We start from the raw sequence: 21,325 nt of genomic DNA, 5'->3' as shown, positions 1-21,325 counted from the left end.
TGCTCTACCAACTGAGCCAGCTAGGCATCCCTATAATGTACTTTTTTTTCCTCTATAATGTACTCTTAAATGAAAAATAAAATAAAATAATTCAGTCATACTCACTAAAAGCATATTCACATTTTGATGGTGCAAAGAAATGAATACAAATAAAACTAGTTATGGTAGGATAGCAAGAATATTGGTGATTTATCATTCTCTTAAGTAATCATAGATTGTATTTTATAATGTTATCTTTAAAATATTTGAAAATTACTATTCTAGAAAGTACAACACAAATCAGCTAGATGAACTTAAATTTAAGATCCTAAATACAGGCATAACACCAAATGCTCGCAATCTTTTCAAAACTCATTAAATTTAATGCAAACATGAGTGAAAATGGAAATCATTTCTAAAACAACTACTGAAGGTGTGTGGGTGGCTCAGTCAGTTGAGTGTCCCACTCTTGATTTCAGCTCAGGCCATGATCTCAGGGTCGTGGGATCTAGCCCTGCACTGGGCTTCACACTCAGTGTGGAGTCTGCTTGAGATTCTCTCTCTCCCTCTGCCCCTCCCCCCAACTCACATGTGCACACGCATAAACTCTCTCTCTCTCTGTAATAAAATCTTTTTTTTTTTTTTAACCCATTCAAGGTTATCTGTTTTTAAACAGTGTCAAAATCTTAAAGGGTGCCTCAGTGGCTCAGTGGGTGAAGCCTCTACCTTTGGCTCAGGTCATGATCTCATGGTCCTGGGATTGAGTTCCACATTGGGATCTCTGTTCAGCAGGGAGCCCGCTTCCCGCCCCCCTTCTGCCTGCCTCTCTAACTACTTGTAATCTGTCTATCAAATAAATAAAATCTTTTAAAAAAATCTTAAATAAATCAATAAATAATAGAAAATGTCAAGATTGAGCAGCCATAGCCTTAAGCAACTTTTAAGTCCATGTCTCTACCCTACCTTAAATGCTATTTCCCTGTGTTCCCCGAAATAAGGCAAAAAGTCTGGGGATTGATTTCTACTCTGTAAAGAATGTAACAATAATTACAAAGAAGGATTTATACAACTGCATGTTTAGGAAATCTTTGTATTTTCCTTTACTCTATACTCAAAGTAAACTATGAGACACTTACCATAGTAGAATTTTTAATAGCCAAGACAAAAACAGGAATAACAATTATTCTTTATAATATATACATATGAATAATAATTATTCTATAAAGAAAACTGCAATTGCCTATAAGAACCACAATTATTTTCTCCTAAGCAATGAAGAAATGGCCCTATCATGAAATGCTCAACAAATGGCATTTAGTGTTAGTAAAACTATTTGGGAAGTAAAAAGAGCACAAAATCCAGATTTCAAAGTTTTCCTTTTCTCCCTGATGTACCTCAGGAAGACTGAGCACCAGTTAATAAACACACAGTGAATGGTAATTTTAGATTATCAAGAGGTTAGGAAAAGTTCCACCACTATCACACCAGTCATCTTAAAAGAAGTTTAAGAGGAAGAAAGGAAAGCGGTGCCTATTGCCAAGGCAAAGACAAACTCCCCTGGCATGCCTTAAGAACTGAAACCATTATGGCACAGCTAGAGGCACATCGGGGGGCCACACTGGTACTTGGGTTGGAGAGGTGAACTGCAAAGTCAGTGCCAACTGAGACTACTAAACAGGAAAGGAATTTTTTTTTTAAGATTTTATTTATGAAAAAAAAAAAAAAAGATTTTATTTATGTATTTGACGGGGGGGGGGGCCCCCACGGGACACAAGCAGGAGGGAGGGGCAGAGGGAGAAGCAGGCTTCCTGCCAAGCAGAAAGCCAGATGTGGGCCTCGATCCCAGGACCCTGATATCATGACCTGAGCCGAAGGCAGGCGCTTAACGACTGAGCCACCTAGGCACCAAACAGGAACAGAATTTAAATCACAGAAAGACTATTTTGTTTTCAGGTAAGAGAAAAGTTTGGGCGTAAGGTAAGATGTGAAAACAGAGGCAAGGACATCACTGAGGGGAGGCTGTTGCTGTAATTCAGGAAGAGACAATGAAGGCTTGAGCTATGAAATGGTACAGAAGACAAAGAGGAAAGAATGGATAGTAAAGGATTTCAGTGAGGTAGGATAAACAGTTTATGATCAACTGATTAAATATGGTAGGTAAGGGAGAGTGGTGACTCCAGCTGCTTTACCAAACGTAAGAGAAAAAGTAGTTAAAGGAGTTAAGAGAATGAGCTGGGGAACACCAAATAAAGTTGGCTTTAGAAATGTGTACTGGGGCACCTGGGTGGCTCAGGTGGTTAGGAATCTGCCTTTGGCTCGGGTCATGATCCCGGGGTACTGGGATTAAGCCCCATGTTGGGCTGCCTGCTTAGCCGGGATCCTGCTTCTCCCTCTTTCCCTGTCGCTCTCCCCACTCATTCTCTCTCTCTGTCAAATAAATAAATAAAATCTTAAAAAAAAGTAAAGAAACAAAAAGTACATACTGAGGCATATGAAAACAGGAGTCTGGAACTGAAGAGATAGCTGGGCTACAGGCAACAGCTTGAGAATCATAAATGAAGGAGGTACAGTTTTTTCAATTTTCTTACAAAGAGGATATCAGTAATTGTTTTCCAAGATGTGAAGAATCCAAATAAGATGAAAAACACTAAGAGGTGTTGCTGAGGCAGGGTGAACATGCCTCAAGCAAACAATCCATGAGACCTCGGAGTTCTGTGATCTCAAGATCTCCACAGTGCTTCCTCTCCTTCACCTCAGCCACACAAACCCAAACATATCTAGAATTGGACTTTCCCACCACACCCTAGCATCTCCAAATCACTACCTGCTACATCTTACTCTCTACTCACCTCCCCTTCCAACTCACTCTGACACTCCTACAGGATAATCTCCTTGCCCTCTTTAAGGCCTCCATTTCAATGACCAATACTCCCACCAACCTCTGCTTTTCTCTATCACCTTTGTCTTCCTTTGCCTTCACCAAAACTCTCTGCCAATGGGTGTGTCTCCTCTGAAGTCCCTATCCTAGATAAACCTAATCATCTGCCTCTTATCCATACTACATGGTTTGGGGTCAAGACCAACCAGGCTCAAATGTGAAATTATTCTTTCATCATTGCAAGAATACTTCTTACCTTTAATGAAATGCTGAAAACTTGCATAACCATTTACTCTCCTATAAGATGAGAACTATTTTTTTAAAATGCAAAGCCCCTATTTAAGCTCCTTTTTTTTGTTGTTAGGTTTTCTGTTACCCGAAGATGCCATGCTTTGATGGATACCTCCTGTCGTTCAAACTACTCTATTTAGAAGTTATAAAATACTAGAATAATGACATACTAGTCCATTATTATTTATAAGGTAAGAAAAGCAAGTAATGAGAAAGATCAAATTATGTAGCAAATAAAAAAATCAGAATATAATACCAATTACAGATAGATTACTGTTACTAAATTGTGAAGTCATGTCAGTGGAGCAGACTGAGGATGGTATGTAAGTTGGGATGAAGTAAAGGGTTTAAAGAGTGTTCTTCTCCCAGAAAAATGCATGCTGCTTCATATGCACCCGAAGCTCCACAAATCTCCAAGAAAGATATATGGGTGGTGCGGGGGGGGGGGGGGGGGGGGGGTCGGGGGGGAGCGGGCCTGGGTGGCTCAGTGGGTTAAAGCCTCTGCTTTTGGCTCAGGTCATGATCCCAGGGTCCTGGGATCCAGCCCTGTATCGGGCTCTCTGCTCAGCAGCGAGCCTGCTTCCTCCCTTCTCTGCCTACTTGCGATCTCTGTCTGTCAAATAAATAAATAAAATCTTAAAAAAAAAAAAAAGATATATGAGGAGTAAGGTGGGAGCTGTCATCTATTATCACATGATCCTCCCCTTAGGAACTTCATGTTCCTTTTTTTTAAAAAGATTTTATTTATTTATTTGACAGACAGAGATCACAAGCAGGCAGAGAGGCAGGCAGAGAGATAGGAAGGGAAGCAGGCTCCCAGCCGAGCAGAAAGCCCGATGCGGGGCTTGATCGCAGGACCCCGGGATCATGACCTGAGCCGAAGGCAAAGGCTTTAACCCACTGAGCCACCCAGGCGCTCCAGGAATTTCATGTTCCTGAGACTACTTTAGTTCTACTCTAGGCTCACCTGACGTTAAATGGCCACAACAAAGTCTATGCTGCCTCAACCTTACCCAAAACCCAGTTTGAGGTAAAAATATGCATACAGAATTTCCTGAAAGATACACAATATATTTTTTTCTTTGGGAAGTTCAAATATTACCATTCAATGAAAGATAAACCATCACATGGTTGAGTAAAACACCTAGACTGACTTACTTTGGTCTCTTACAGAATTTTCCTGGGGTGCCTGGATGGCACAGTTGGTTACGCCTCTGAATCCTGGTTTCAGCTCAGGTCATCTCTTAGAGACCCGGGCTCTGTGTTCAATAGGGTGTCTGCTTAAGACTCTCTCTTCCTCTGCTCCTCCCTGCCTGCATTCTCTCTCTCAAAATAAATTAATAAACTGAAGAAAAAAAAGGAATTTTCTTATTATACTGTCAATATTGTATTTTAAGTTTAGCAGTGAAAAGATTCTATAAAGGAAAGACATATGAGAGGTGCCTGGGTGGTTCAGTCAGTTAAGTCCAATTCTTTGTTCTGGTTTAGGTCATAATCTCACCGTCATGAGATGGAGCCCTGCTTCAACTGACATGCTCAGTGAAAAGTCTACTTGGGAGTCTCTCTCCCCTTCTCCCCACCCAGGCTCTCTCTTTAAAATAATAAATAAATCTTCTTTTTAAAAAAGGCTGAATGAATTTTTAAATTCTACCTCTGAAACTAATAATATACTGTATGTTAATTAAACTGAATTTAAATTGAAAAATTTTTAAAGAAGAAAGATTATGTGAAACATTATTTTATCTACTGTAGTGATGCTGGCATGGGTGTTGGTACCCACTCTATCTCTCTCCTTCAGAAGGAACCACTAACATCTCTCAATTTATAGCAGTATGAAAATGAGTCGTAGACACGTGAATAACTAATTTGTTTATCTTAGGAAATTCTGAATACAACTGACAATGTTTTCTTTGCTTTGACCACTAGCTCCATTGTAAGAAGTGAAATCTGTAGTCTAACATCAAGCACTTACGGAGGATCCTACCATATATGTACTCTCTGTGAATGTTGCTCCTGACTTTTTTGACTATTAAATATCCTCAATTATTTTCTAAAAAGTCAAAATTTTGTATACGGACACTGTGTATGTGTTGTGAGAGAGAGAGAGACAAAGAGACAGACAGGGATCGAACACATATACACTTAGCTCAAACATTTGTAAAGTGAGATTTGGTGTATTATAAATAAAACAAAATATATGTAAGACACATTCTGCACCTTTTGTATGATAGGACAGAATGAATTTCAGGATAAAAATGCTATTCAGTTCTTACTCTTGGTGACCCTGAACACTTACAAGACATGAGTTTACCACCCTTTGCATTCGGAATAGTTCATTCAGAAAAATTACAAGTTTAAAGAAATGAGTATTTTTCAATGTTTTTGTAACAAAAACAAGCACTTATAATAAACTGCTAAACTTGAAAATGTTAGCATCCCTTGGTCTCTGACAATTTTTGAGAATAAGAACATATAGAGTCTACTCCATAAGTACTCAAAAAGTACTAGTATTTAAAGAACCAAAACAAAAAATGCTAGCTGTAATTCCATCAACCAACTTCTACAAGAATTCAGATATAAGGAATGAAATAAAATTATGGATCAGGTGGCTACAAAGTTCAAAAAAACTTAAGTATAATGAACTCCAAAAGTTCTATACTAGCTATAAACAGCATCATCAAAGGATGTGATCTACAAAGAATAAAAATAAAGACTCCAACCAAGGCATGGGTGGCAACAATTAAAAAAAAACCAAAAAACCCTAAAATAATTCAAGTTGATACATGGTTTTAAAAAAGAGTATTAAAAGTGATCTACATTTAAAATAACGTGGGGGAAAAACTGTTTTCTGAACTTAGAATTTCCCATGGTAGCAGAACTAAAGAGAAGTTGTTGTTTTCAGAAAAATCAGTAAGAAAAACTATACTCTGAACTTGGCATCACATGGAATTTTGTCAAAATTGTCCCATTCCCTGATGCTTAGTCTGAATCTTCAGACTCTGAAAAGTAAAGAATTTTAAAGCACCATCATGCTTCACACAGTCATGTTTTATTGTCCAACTTTAGTAAACTTCCAAAGAGATCCTTTATCACAAGGCCCACAACATTTGAAGAACAAGAGAAGGCAGACTTTATCATGCAAAGAAACTTCCACTGTGCTACAGCAAGGATATGCCAAAGCTACACACATATTCCTGAATTCAACAATTAAAAATGTTTCTGTGTTACAATACATGAAACTTTTTCCCAACATTATACCTAATTTCCTTCTTATTCAGAAATAATGGCCAAAATCCACTACTTTCTACCTTTAGATATTAGACACAGAAAAAGTTCAGTGGGATGAATAGGTTGAAATTCCCATGGTTTCATGAAGGGTATCACTTTATAAAGAGGCAGATTTGTTCTGGCTTTTGGGAGGAGAGTTATGCTACCTTTAACTAAGAATATAAAGACATTAGAGATAGTTACATTAAAATATATTAATTCATAACACAAATACTTATTTAGTGTGTCAGGCACTAATAAGAGAAAAAGACTGAGAGTTTCCTTTCCTCGGGTTATTTTTATTTTTTAACAGTTTAGGTGTGCTGAGACCCACATAAGTAGGCTATGAGGTGTTAGGATTTTTGACTAGTAAGTGTACTATCAGATGTACGTGAGCTTGAAATTCTCTGGGTTTATCCTATTTGTGGTTCATTGAGCTTCTTTAATTTGTTATATTTATGTCTTCTGCCCACTTTGGAAAGCTCCCAATAATAATTTGTTTAAATAGTTTTTCTGAACTGTACTTTTTCTTTCTGGAACTCAAATTACACAAATGTTCAACCTTCTGATATTGTTACACAGGTATCTGAAGCTATATGGAGTTTTTTCTCTCTCAATCATTTTTCTCCACTTTGTTCAAATTGGAAATTATTTTTATTAATCTTAAAATTCACGGACTCGGGGCCCCTGGGTGGCTCAGTCGGTTGAGCGGCTGCCTTCAGCTCAGGTCATGATCGCTGGGTCCTGGGATCGAGCCCCACATCGGGATCCCTGCTCAGCGGGGTAGCCTGCTTCTCCTTCTCCCTCTACCTGCCTCTCTGCCCACTTGTGTTCTCTCTCCATCTCTCTAATAAATAAAAAAAATTAAAAAAAAAATTCACGGACTCTTTCCTTTCTCATTACCATTTCACTACTGAGTCCATTCCATGAGTTTGTTTTTTTTTTTAAGATTTTATTTATTTATTTGACAGAGACACACAGTGAGAGAAGGAACACAAGCAGGGGGAGTGGGAGAAGGAGAGGCTTCCGCTGAGCAGGGAGCCCAATGCGGGGCTCAATCCCAGGACCTGAGCAGAAGGCAGACACTTAACCGAGCCACCCAGGTACCTCATTCAATGAGTTTCTAAATGGTAAGTTATTGTATTTTTCAGTTCTAAATTTTCCATATGGTTCCTATTACATCTTCTGTTTCTTGGCTGAAACCTTCTATTTTTCCATCCCTCTCAAGAGTGTTTGCCCTTACTTGGAGCATTATTGTAACTAACAACATGGATGTCACCTGAGCACTGACACCTGTTGATTACCATTATCCATACAACTTGAGATTTTCCTGGTTCTTTATGATGCCAATTAATTTTAAATTGCATAGACCATTATGACCACGATGTTTTAAGACTCTAGGTTTTGTTTATAATCCTACAGAGAACACTGATGTTTTAGGAAACGACGGTTAAGTTCAGAGTACAAGGTGAAACAAGCCGCGTGAAGCTATGGTTTTCAAAATCCTTTGCATAGTGCTTGGATCTGTCCTTTGTATGCAGCATACAGTGACCAGACTGAGACCTGGTGGGGACATATGCTACAGTTCAGTCTTCAAATTTGTAGGCAGTCAAGATTCAGATTCACATAAGTACAGCTCAGGAATAAACCTATAAACATAAACAACTTTAAAGAGTTGCCTTCACAAGCTCTCCCCACTCTTCAATCATCCAACTATTTTTTGGGTGCCTAGGGCTCCCCTTTTTTTATCACCCAGCCAGAAAGCTAAAGCTTTTTTCATCCACACTTCCTGCAACTATGCCAAAAGAAGAAGAAAAAGGAAAAGAAAAAAAACAGCCTGTGAGGCTTTGCTCCACTCTCTGTACAACTCGTCTAATCAGAGAAGGTTCAACTTTGCACTTCCGGCCTGTCCCCATTGTTGCTGCTGCCACTGCCACCACCGCTACTGCTGCCACAGGACTTCTTAGAAACTGGAACAAATGAGAACAAAGAACAGGAAACAACAGAGGGAAAAAGCAGGGAAATTCTTGCTCTCTCTAAGGGTTAGAAGCCCTCCTTCCCACTAGAGCTATAACTAGAGGGCTTTTTTATTTTTATTAGAGGGCTTCTTGAGTTCTGTGTGCACTAATGTCATCTTCTAGACTTGGGACAGCACTGAGTTCAGGCTTCTCCTACATATTAAGATGCATACCTGAGAGGGCACCTGGGTGGCTCAGTGGGTTAAAGCCATCAGGTCATGATCCCAGGGTCCTAGGATCGAGTCCCACATGGGGCTCTCTGCTCAGCGGGGAGCCTGCTCCCCCCACCCCGCCTGCCTCTCTGCCTACTTGTGATCTCTGTCAAATAAATAAATAAAATCTTAAAAAAAAAAAAAGATGAATACCTGAAAAGTGAAACATTACAAAGCTCCGAAAGAACTGATCAGGAAGGAATAAGCTCCAGAATTTTAAGCACATTCACAGCGTCAAGACATTCATATGCCCTTTAAGATCTCTGGGACTCTAAATATAATGGATTTCACTCTTATGATTAGGTTATAATACTTGACAAAGATGACTTCAAGGAAGGGAGACCATCTTTCACGGGCCTGATCCATTGGTGAGTCTCTAAAAAGGGACCAGGTTCTTCTTGGCAAGAAATTCAAAGAGCAAGAAGGATTTGATGCTTGAGAAATTCTCCATTTCTATAGAGTCAGAAATAGAGCCACAAAACCAGCCTTGAACGATGCCTCTAGTAACTGAGAGTAATCTCCAGTCAATCCCTTACCAAGACCCAGCAAGAAAACGAGAACCTCAGTTCTACAACTTCAAGGAACTGAATTTGGCCAATAACTTGAATCCCCTTGGAAGCAAATTCTTCCCTAGAGCCTTTAGGAACAAAAACAATGCAACAAACACTGGGTTTCAACCTTGCAAGAACCTAAGCAGAAAATCCAGCCACACCATGCCCAGACTTCTGACCAACAGAAATGCAAGCTAATAAATAGGCATTCAACCTGCTATGTTTGTGGTAATTTGTCAAACAGTAATGGAAAAACTAATGTAGAGGCTATTATAAACTTAATGCCAAAAATGTAACAACTTAAATTCTTCAAAGGACAAAAATTATTAAAACTGACATAAAGAAATAGAAAACCTGACCATCCATATATCCATTAGAGAAATTAAATTCCTAGGGTTGCCTGGGTGGCTCAGTCTGTCAAACCTGACTCTCCCGTTCAGCTCAGGTCATGATCTCAAAGTTGTGTTGCATCAGGCTCTGCGCTCAATGGGGAGTCTGTTTGAAACTCTCTCTCCCTCCCCTCTGCCCCTTCCCCCACACTAGCTCACTGTGCCCCTCTCTCAAATAAATAAATGAATCTTTAAGAGAAAAAAAAAAGAAATTAAATTTCTTAATAAAAACCTTCCCACATGGGGCACCTGGTGGCTCCATCAGTTAAGCATCTGCCTTGGGCTCAGGTACCACGTCCTGATACCACGGTCCTGGGATCCAGACGCACAACAGGCTTCCTGCTCAGTGGCGTCAGCTTCTCCCTTTCCTTCTACCCCTCTCCCCTGCTCATGCTCATGCGTTCTCTCTCTCAAATAAATAATATCTTTAGGGGGAAAAAAACTTTCCCACAAAGAAAACTCCAGGGTCAGATGGCTTGGAGTAAATCTTACCAAACATTTAAGGAAGAAATAATACCAATCCTATATAAGCTTATTCAGAAAATTGATAAGAAGAAAGCTTCTCAAGCCAATTTATAAGGGAAAAAAGATCAGTAACTTTTTTCTTTAATGGTGTTTGGACTATTTTACCTGGCCCAACAAACATGTTATACTTCGGCAAGTGGACAAAAATTAGTAAGGAAAGTTTAAGTTAAATAAAAAGTAGAATTACCACTAAAACAGAAAACAAAGGCTAATTGGCCATTAGCATACTCATTAAAAATTAAATCCTAGCTGAGGAAATGAGAGCAAAAAAAGTCCCTATTTTAATGACAGCTAACCAAAGAATCTTTAAAGTCCACTTATGAAAGCAAGCCACTGATAATCTTTGGCAAGGTGCTCCTGAATATATCCTCAAGCCAGCAAATATCTCAAACTAAGTGAATCTCTTTCTTGGATCACAAAACTATTCACTTAATTTCCTGCCAAGCACAACTGGGGAAAACTGCTTTACATTTTGAGACAAATGCCTTGTTAATTCTTTACTTAATTTTATGGGGTTATGTAATAAATTTCCATCCATGAGTTAACAACTTGTGGTTCATAATGTAGTCATCAATTTTCTTCCAACAAAGGATACTACATTTTCTCTGTGTTCAGCAAGTTTAAAAGAAAAGAAAAGGTCTGAGAAAGGAGGCCAAGTGCAACTCTAAACAAGGCTGACAAAGGAGGTTGAGCTTGCAGAGGGACCTATGATCTATAGTTTTGGCTTAAACTGTATTTGCTGAATTCTAAACTAAAGCAAGTTCTTTTACACAATACATACAGAACAACGTCACTATATCCAGTACATCTACAACTATTCAAAGAATACTTCAAAAACAAAAATTCTTGGGGTGCCTAGGTGGCTCAGTCGGTTGAGCCTCCGCCTTCGGCTCGGGTCATGATCTCAGGGTCCTGGGAGCGAGCCCCACGTTGGGCTCTCTGCTCAGCGGGGAGCCTGCTTCCCCTTCTCTCTCTGCCTGCCTCTCTGCCTACTTGTGATCTCTCTCTCTGTCAAATAAATAAATAAAGTCTTTTAAAAAAAGATTTAAAAAAAAAAAAATTCTTGTCAAACTTTAAGTCACCATATTCTGTCTTGTGTAACTGACCAATATAGGGAAAATTTAATCTCCAGTGTGACATTCACTAAATGTATCAGTGAGTAATTCAAATAATGGAGTAGATAGGGGCACGTGGGTGACTCGGTTGGTTGAGTGGCCACCTCTTGGTTTCCACTCAGGTTATGGTCTTGGGTCCAGGGATCAGGCCACATTTGGCTCCAGGCTCAGCATGGGGTCAGCTTCTCTCCCTCTCCCTCTGCCCCTCCCCTTGCTCTAGTGCTCCAGTGCTCTTTCTCTCTCTAAAGCAAATAAATAAATCTTTTAAAAATAATAACAATGGAACAGATTTTTAAAACCTCAAATCTTAACAAGTACTCACTTTAACACTTTCTTCTGTGTTAAGTTTATTTCCCTTAACCAAGACAATCTGGAAAGGGTTATTATTTTCCCAAACATGCTGCAAAAGAATGAAATAGAGTATTTTAATTAAAGACATAAATATTCTATGCTAGCAATGAAATCATCTTATCTGTTCTCATGTCCACTGGCAAAATAATGAAAATAGACCTCCGAACTAACAGCTGAAAATTCCATATACTAAATTAAGCATCACAACCACTACCACTTAGTTCTTCCAGCAAAATACTGGCAGCATTCCAACACTGCCAGGAGGTTCACTAAACTAAACACCATAAACAAATAGTATTAAAGCTTTGGATGAATTAAGAATTGACCAGTTAAATTAATACACAGTTAATATCTTAATCATCAAGGAGAGATTAAACATACAACTTGTTAAAACTGAGTAACTATTAAAAAATGTTAACTATTCCAATCAATAAACAGAAACATAGGAATTGCTTTATATAAATATATTACATTCTGGGGAAAAAATGGTATCTTTGATATATTTAAATTCTAAAAATATTCAGTAAGAAGGCAAGTTATACCAAAAATGCTAGCATAAGCTAAGCTGACATAAATTAAATATACAAAAACATCAACTATTTCTGAACATCTTTTTTACCAGAACGTCTCAACTTGCTCACTGAAGTTTATGTTGACCTGTACTCTCAAGAAATTTCTAATTTGGTGTCATTTTTCTGTGATACCAAAAGAATACCAAAACCAGAAATCGCATATTTACATTTCCTTGAGCTGAGGAAAAAGAATAGTAGCTAGAAAGGTAATTACCAATAAATGGTAATGGATCTTTGGCTAATGTGCACTGGTTTTCACAGAATGAGAAGTGAGCCGAGAATATATGTGAGGCTTAAGCACACAACCTAACAAAATTATATGCTTTATGGGGTTACCAAAGGTTCACACGTGAAACTTACAGAAATAATTCGCATTTTCTTTGGTGGTAAAGGAAGAGGAAGGTTTGATGAATTTCGATTTATGGCAGCCTCTATGGCAATCATTTCCTGCTCATACATCTTCTTGATCTTGCAACATTCCACAAGCATAAAATGGGGTAAGGTCCTGTTCATTACACAGTTCCGAATATACTACAGTGCAACAAAGAATAAGGTAAAGATTTTCAAGCAAATACTTAAATTGACAGAAGAATAATATTAAATGAACATCACTATACTAAAGTACTATGAAAATGTATCTTAACAACTATGTTAAGAATATGAGAAATTAAAGTCACAACATAAAATAGCTACCATTAATTGAATAAGCAGGCTCCCTGCTGAGCAGGGAGGCCAACATGTGGCTTGATCCCAGGACCCTGGGATCATGACCTGAGCTGAAGGCAGACACTTAACTGACTGAGCCACCCGGGCACCCGAAGAACTAACTAATTTTCCTAACAACCCTGTAAGAGAGATTTTCTTCCCTTTAATAGATGAAAGAACTAAAAGAAGAGCTAAGTAACATACCTGGCATCTTTAAATCTACCTGTTTCTCTCTCTCCCTTTTTTTTTTTTTTTTTTTTTTGGCTAAATCTTTAAGAAATATGTACCTCAGGCTAGATGTTTTGTCTTCTCTTTGCACTTAATACCTGATATTTTGACAAGTGGCTCACCGACCTAAGGGTGGGACATGACTGGTAAAGACTGTGATATCACAGTGTAAGCTTTGATCAGTCAGTCAGGAAAAGTAGACATGTAGTACACATGTGGCCATTTCTTCACATTCTGAGGTGGTCATCTTAGACTTTGCATTGGATCCCTGAGGTCAACCTAGTACCTTTACAGAACAGGGCTCCAGAAGACAACCATTACTATCTCTCTTGCAAAAACATTGACCATCTCAGTTTGAAACTCTGTTTTATTTCCATGAGACCAGTGAACCAATATACCAATTATAATGAACCAATATACCAATTAACTCTCCAAAGGCATATAAGGAAAGGGATGGTTATTTGCATTACCAGGGATGCCTAACAAACTGAATAGAAAGAAACTTAATATATTCCTCAGAAGAATAAATTTTCTATATAGATTCAGCATTTACATAAATTCAGAACCACTAAATACTTTTTTTTAATTAAAGAAAAAATCCAGAATGGTATGTAAGTAGAAATCACATATTATGATAAATACATTCAATCAAACACATGAAATATGTTATCATTCCACTTCCTTCACATTCCTTTACCTACATGGTATACACTTTCTCTCTCACAAGACCTGTACAAAAATGTATACAACTCTTTATTTTTCTTTATAATAACAAATCCTAAAACACAAAACTCAAAAAAACCCTCATAAATCCTAGTTTTGGCAAAACAATACACCCCCCACTAATTAAGTTAAAAAAAAAATCACAGCTCCTGGTTGGTTTTTTTTGGGGGGGGGGATTTTATTTATTTATTTGACACAGAGGGAGAGAGACAGCAAGAGAGAGAATACAAGCAGTGGGAGTAGGAGAGGGAGAAGCAGGCTTCCCATTGAGCAGGGAGCCCAATGTGGGGCTTGACCCCAGGACACTGGGATCATGACCTGAGCCAGAGGTGCTTAATGGCTGAGCCACTGAGGCACCCCCAAATCACAGCTTTTTCTCAGCCATCACTTAGTATCTGGCATGCCTCTATCCCTCTTTAAAACAAAAAAATAAAAATCACAGGAATAATCACATATTTTTCTAAAATCCTATTACTATTTACCTCTAACTTGGCATTTAGCCTTTCTTCTTTATGTAATGACCATTTTTTAGTCTCCAAATATAATTTCAACAAAAATATTTCAACAAAAATATTTCTAAGTTTCTTGAAGGCAAAGCCAAGATCCTATTTGACAAATAGCAACTCATGGTGGGGAGAGGTGTTGCACTGCAAATTTATTTATTTATTTAAGATTTTATTTATTTATTTGACAGAGACAGAGAGAGCACACAAGCAGGGGAGAAGGAGAAGCAGACTCCCAGCCTAACACAGGGCTGGATCCCAGGAGCCTAGGATCATGACAGGCAGCCATTTAACTGACTGAGCCACCCAGGAGCCCCTCATTTACCTTATTTAATATTACCTTATTTACTCCAAAAACAATCTGGGCACTATACTCAAGAAACTTGTGATTGCATGGAAATAGGTATGTCAAAGATGGAGGAAAGCCTTTGAGGATGGACAGACCTAATGCTTTCAAAATTCTTACCATATGTGGAAATAACAAAAAACAGAGGGAAAGGCAATTACACATATAAATGTTAGACTGAACTGAAAAGTTTTCTAATTCAAAATGAAAATGTAAAAGACCTTGTTAACTGATAATCACAAATAAGTTTCTTTACCATTTAATCAAAAAAAAATTATTTTGAAGATTTTATTTGGCAAAGAGAGAGAGAGAGAACACAAGCACAGGGAGTGGGAGAGGGAGAAGCAGGCTTCCTGCAAAGCAAGGAGCCTAATGCGGGGCTCAATCCCAGGACCCTGGGATCATGACTTGAGCCAAAAGCAGACACTCAACCAGTGAGCCACCCAGGTGCCCTAATGAAAAAATCTTGTATTTTATTTCCTCCAGAATATTTCCTACCTAATTATTATGTTTACATGATAAAACAATAGGTAGCTTTAGCAAATTTTATTAATAATTCATTATGCTGGAATGCCTGGGTAGTTCAGTTGGTTAAGCCTCTGCCTTCAGCTCAGGTCATGATCCCAGGGTCCTGGGATGAGCCCCGTATTAGGCTTCCTGCTCAGCAGGGAGTCTGCCTTTCCATCTTCCTCTGCCCGCCCCCACTGCTAGTGCGCTCTCTCTCTCTCTCTCTCTCTCTCTCTCTCTCGCAAATAAATAAATAAAATCTTAAAAAAAAAATTCATTATGCCACAGGAAATGGTAACACTGAAACAACCAAAAAAGCAGAAAGGAAACATTTAGATACACACATTAATATAATCATTATACCAAAAATATGTAACTGCAAGTAAACAACAAAAACGTGCCAAAATTTTAACAATGGTCATCTCAGGTGGGTAGGATTATTAATATCTATTACTTAATTTTGTATAATTTTCTGTAGGTTCTAAATACTTAACTATAATAATATATTTTTATCAGAAATTTAAATTGTTAAATACACATGTACATACACGCACGCACACACACTCACACATATCTATGGAAAAGTGATAGTTAATACACATACCTGGAACTGAATGAGTGGCTGATCACCAAACACATATTCTACTCTCCCACTTACTTGCAACACATAGTCATAGGGACTAACTTCATCTTCTTTCCCATGAATAGTCAAACGTTTTTGGATTGCCAGTTCATTTATTTTGATAGGACTCATATTAGGAGATATCTGAAAGCTAAACACATCCTAAAAAGGGGGGTAGAAAAAAGGAGCCATTTTATATATGTGCTGAAAAAACTCTCTTTACATTTATACTTATTACTACAATGTATATAGCCATACATAATATGTCCATATATATATGGTACATATGTATATCCTTTATGTTTAACATTCCAGTACATTTTCTTATTTTCTAAATATAGTATGTCCACAACAAACTTAAGATTTCGGATAATTTGCAAGTCATCTTACACTATACAATGTGCTACAGATCCCACAGATAAGATTCATGTTTAACTAAAGTATATATTTAACTAAAGTTTATCACCAGTTTATCAAATACATTTCTCAGTAAATATCTTTTATATTTTTTAATATCTTTGTTTTAAAAAGGTCCAAAAATCCTGTAGTTGGTCAAATGTAGTCCATGCTAAGAATTTTATGTTATATACCAATTAAATTATAAAGGAACCAATATACCAATTAAATTATAAATGAACAATTCAGTCCAATTTTATAAACATGTAAAAAAGAAACAAAGGTTTCATTAATGAGAAATAAAGATATAATCAGAACTGAATATCAAATCTTCTCATCACAAATCCCAAATGTATAGATATTAAAGATTATTTAATAACATCTAAAACTTCTCATAATCTAGCAAAGTAATTTCCCACCATATGATCACATACCAAGGATTTAAGAAAATTCGCTATCTCCTAAAACAGCCAACTGCTACTCTGCACAACTGTGACTGTTAGAAAATTCTCTACTGACCAGAGGTTGCTTCTGCAGTATTTCCACCAAGTTAAGTCACCTCCCTTTTCCACAAGGTACTTCAAATTTCAACTTTTTTTTTTTTTAAAGATTTTATTTATTTGACAGACAGAGATCAAAAGTAGGCAGAGAAGCAGGCAGAGAGAGGAGGAAGCAGGCTCCCTGCTGAGCAGAGAGCCTGATGCGGGGCTCGATCCCAAGACCCTGGGATCATGACCTGAGCCGAAGGCAGAGGCTTTAACCCACTGAGACACCCAGGTGCCCCCAAATTTCAACTTTTTAAACCTAAACTTACTGGGTGTTCCTTTTCTCTAGTATTTTTACCCTTTTTTTCCTAACGTTTTGTGTGAGTTGGTGCTATATGCATCAAAGCATATGAGCCAGGATCCACAGTCATTTGAAAAGTCACATGACTCCACTTTCCTCCCCTAACTCACTTCCCAATAAGTATCAATGATCTCGTATCCTTGGGCTGCAAACTGTCACCTTCTCTCTATCCCACTCATACTATTCTACTTTAGCAATTCTTCATCTTTCTCCTAAAGAGCGAAATAGCTTCTTATTTAATTTCCTTGCACTATCCACCTCAAAACCTTCAGCTACCTTAGAAAGTAATCTACTTTTAAAAATAGATTCACAAAGAGATATGATACTTTTTTAACATAATACAAATGGTTGTAACTGTCTAAAGCAGCGCTACCCAATATAAGTCTTTAAAAATGGAAATAGTCTATTCTATTCTGTCCAATACAACAGCCTCTTAGCAGCCTCTTAGCCACAAGTGGTTTGTTGTTTTGGGTTTTTTTTTTTTTTTTTAAGATTTTATTTATTTATTTGACACACAGAGAGAGAGAGAGAGAGATCACAAGTAGGCAGAGAGGCAGGCAGAAAGAGAGGAGGGGAAGCAGGCTCCCGCTGAGCAGAGAGCCCGATGCAGGGCTTGACCCTAGGACAGAGGCTCAACTCACTGAACCACCTAGGCGCCCCTCCATAAGTGGTTCTCGAGAAGCTTGATATGTGGCTAGTGCAAAGAACCGAACTTTAATATTACTTAATTAACTTAAATTCAAATTTAATGTACAAATGTGGCTAGTGGCTACTGTATTTAAACAATATGGGTCTGAATAATAAGGCCTTAAGCTCCTTAATGTATCATAAAATTATCCTATGATTCCCATTTACTCTCTATTTCATAAACAGACTTTTTAGAAATAAAAAACTAGAGGACACATTCATTATCAGATAGCAAGAACCTACAGAAAAGACCAGAAATCAGAACTAGGCTTGAAAAACTGCAGATATTACAAGTAATACTCAGAAAATAAAACAAGTTTAGTTAATGTGTGTTAAGAATTAAAGGTTGTTTGAAAATGAGTAAAGAGCAAAAAATCTGAAGAAGAATCAAAGAGAACTCCAAGAAATAAAACATATTAAGTGAAATTTAAAACTCAATGGAAAGGAAGATGGCAAATTTTAAAACATTTTTCAAATTTGACAATATCAAGTGTTAGCAACGATGTGAAGAAACTAAATTCTCAAAATATTTCTGGTAGGAATGTAAATTGGAAAAACTATTTGGGGGGTGCCTCTGGGAATACAGTTGGTTTAGCAACCAACTCTTGGGTTCAGTTCAGGTTGGGATTTCAAGGTCCTGAGACTGAGATCCCTCTCTCCCTCTCCTTGTGCCCCTCCTGCTTGCATAAGCATGCTCACTTGCTCTTCATCTCTCTCAAAATAAATCAATCTTAAAAATAAGAAAACAAACAAAGAAAGAAAAACTTTTTGGCAATATATATTAAAAACCAATTACACCCATATACCCATCACTCACCAATTCCGTTTCTAGGTATATTCTAATACAAATACATAAACTGATGTTATTTCATACAAAACAATGTTGAATTTGAAATGCTCTGTGTGTATACATGTATATAACAATGAGAAAAATCTGAAAACTGACTAGAATTTGAGGATAAAAGCAAGTAAAATAAACTAGCTAAACAAAGAATAAGAAAGACAAGCCACACACAGGAAGAACACATTCCCAACATACGTGAATGACAAAGATTCACTACTCCCAAAAACCAAGAATGTATACAAATCAGTAAGACACACACAACACAGTTTTAAAATAGACAAGAAACAAACACAACAGAAATATGAATGTTTCATAAATATGTGAAAAGACGTTCCTCATTATCAGTTCTGAGAGAGATGCACCTGAGACCATGGAGATACAGCTGACACTTGAGCAACATGGGTTTGAGCTGCGTGGGTCCACTTAATTATGTGGATTTTTAAAAGTAAATACTGTAAATGTATTTCCTCTTCCTTATGACTTTAATAACGTTTTCTTCCCCCTACCTTACTTTACTATAAAAATACAGTATACGACACATATAACAAATATGTGTTAATCAACTATGTTATCAGTAAGAGAGTCAACAGGAAGCTATTAGTAGTAAGTTTTGTGGGGGTCAAAAGTTATCTGTGGATTTTTGAATGTGGAGGGGTTTGCACTCAACCCTTGCATGTTCAAGGGTCAACTGCACATTTGTATAATGGATCTGTATATAGTACCAAGGGCTTGAAACCTCCCTTTAAAGACCACTCGTAATCTCATGATGATTACATTCAAGTCTTCTGAAGTACTGGTGTGTCTCATCACCCATGTTAATTTTCTTCACATAAACTGTTAATTAGACTGACTTGGTCAGAACTCAACTGGTTTTTCCTGTATCAAGCAATTTTCCAACATCTCTTTTAAATACCTCACAAAATACTGCACCTTTAAAAGACTTGTGATTTTCCTCGGGAGACAACTTGCACTGTATTGCTCAATGCTTACAGTCAGCTACATGAGAGAGACTACCCAACAAAGATACTGGGCATAAGGATGGAACAGAAACTCCTGTTTAGGAGGAAGGGATACGGTTCATTTGTGACTACATCTGTATCATGACATCTGTGCTTATTCAGATAATGTCTACACAGGTGAAGAAATTATTCTTTATAGTTTTACTCTATGTGCTTCGTTGTGTCTCATATTTCTGCCCATGCTTCCGATACATTCTCTGAAATTCCCCCCAAAATAGTCTCGACCTCCTTCTACCTTCTCCACAACCCACCCTGTTCCCTAATACACAGGAGACTATTTCAAATGCTATGTGCCCTTCTCCCTTAATTGATGCAATTATTTCATACAACTTATGCTGGCTGAGGTTTAAAAAAACACAGGTTTGAAAGTGATGCTCAGGTTTATTGGTATTCTTAACAAATTATGACTCTTGGATAAAAATAACGCCATGGTCTGGCTGCTGGGACTGATGTTCTTTAAAACTGAAACATGACAGTTCCGTGATTATATTTATCTTGCTTCTCAAGAGCCCTGCTTTATACTGGATGATACTGAAGATGTGGTCATCTAAAATTTCATGTTTTTCACAAAAACTACTGTCTATATTGCTTCCTAACTATCCTGTAAAACCATTTTTAACCTCTATGAGTACTTTGTTACTTCATCTCATGTTTAGTGTTCCTACATACTACTCCCTACATTAACAGTAATGACGAAATGGCAAAATGATTACTTTATATAGAAGTTGGAAGGGCAAAAAAATGCACGTATGAGGGATCAGTAAGCTAACCATTCTTTATTCTGAAATCATCATTTTTATTTTTTGCTGGTGAAATATTTATCTACTTATGAAATAGTACTGATAATAAATTGGGAATTTGGGGTTTTATTTACTTCTTTTTAAATATCTTATTTGTAAGTAATTTCTATACCTAGTGTGGAGCTCAAACTCACAACCCTGAGATCAAGAGTTGCATGCTCTATGATCTCCCTGATATGAGGACATGGAGAAGCAACATGGGGGGGTAAGGGGATAGGAGAAGAGTAAATGAAACAAGATGGGATTGGGAGGGAGACAAACCATAAATGACTCTTAATCTCACAAAACAAACTGGGGGTTGCTGGGGGGAGGTGGGATTGGGAGAGGGGGAGCGGGCTATGGACATTGGGGAGGGGAGGCGAACCATAAGAGACTATGTACTCTGAAAAACAACCTGAGGGTTTTGAAGGGTCAGGGGTGGGAGGTTGGGGCAACCTGAGGGTTTTGAAGGGTCAGGGGTGGGAGGTTGGGGGAACAGGTGGTGGGTAATGGGGAGGGCACGTTTTGCATGGAGCACTGGGTGTTGTGCAAAAAGAATGAATACTGTTACGCTGAAAAAATAAATAAAATGGGAAAAAAAAAAAAAAAAAGAGTTGCATGCTCTACCAACTGAGCCAGCCAGGCTCCAAATTTGTGTTTTTTAAAATGGACTTAGTTGCCTAAACAAAGAGTGATAAACTCTATGTGGCTTTCCAAGTTTCTTTAATAACTTAACAATTTTACTAGTCTATACAATACAAAATAGGAACTTTTTGTTTAATCCCCAGGGAACTCTTTGGCTAAAAGAAAAGTAAACTAAGGAGAGTCATGATAGCTCTATCTTAACTATCTGAATATTTGACACATATAATGAAGGGAAGACTGAATGGATACTTACGCAAAATGAGAAAGGACAGCCACGTGGGCAAAAGTAATAAAAGGCTAGTTTGAATTTTTAAATACATTTTATAT

General features: G+C 37.6%; 1 protein-coding gene across 6 annotated transcripts in view; it reads right to left on the bottom strand.

The window, feature by feature from the left end:
* Positions 1-21,325, bottom strand: part of PIK3CB (phosphatidylinositol-4,5-bisphosphate 3-kinase catalytic subunit beta) — a 187,984-nt gene that overhangs the window by 76,099 nt on the left and 90,560 nt on the right. For all 6 annotated transcript variants that reach the window (XM_046002039.1, XM_046002040.1, XM_046002037.1 and 3 more), the window contains 3 exons: positions 15,765-15,944; positions 12,509-12,679; positions 11,548-11,625 (listed from right to left, as the gene is read on the bottom strand). In XM_046002039.1, coding sequence (XP_045857995.1) covers positions 11,548-11,625; positions 12,509-12,679; positions 15,765-15,944 — 429 coding nt within the window. The remainder of the gene's footprint in view (positions 1-11,547; positions 11,626-12,508; positions 12,680-15,764; positions 15,945-21,325) is intronic.

Source organism: Meles meles, chromosome 4 (assembly GCF_922984935.1).
Source record: "Meles meles chromosome 4, mMelMel3.1 paternal haplotype, whole genome shotgun sequence".
In the NCBI taxonomy this organism is placed as follows: domain Eukaryota; kingdom Metazoa; phylum Chordata; class Mammalia; order Carnivora; family Mustelidae; genus Meles; species Meles meles.
Note: the sequence above shows the minus strand (reverse complement) of the source record. Positions and strands in the feature narration are given on the sequence as shown.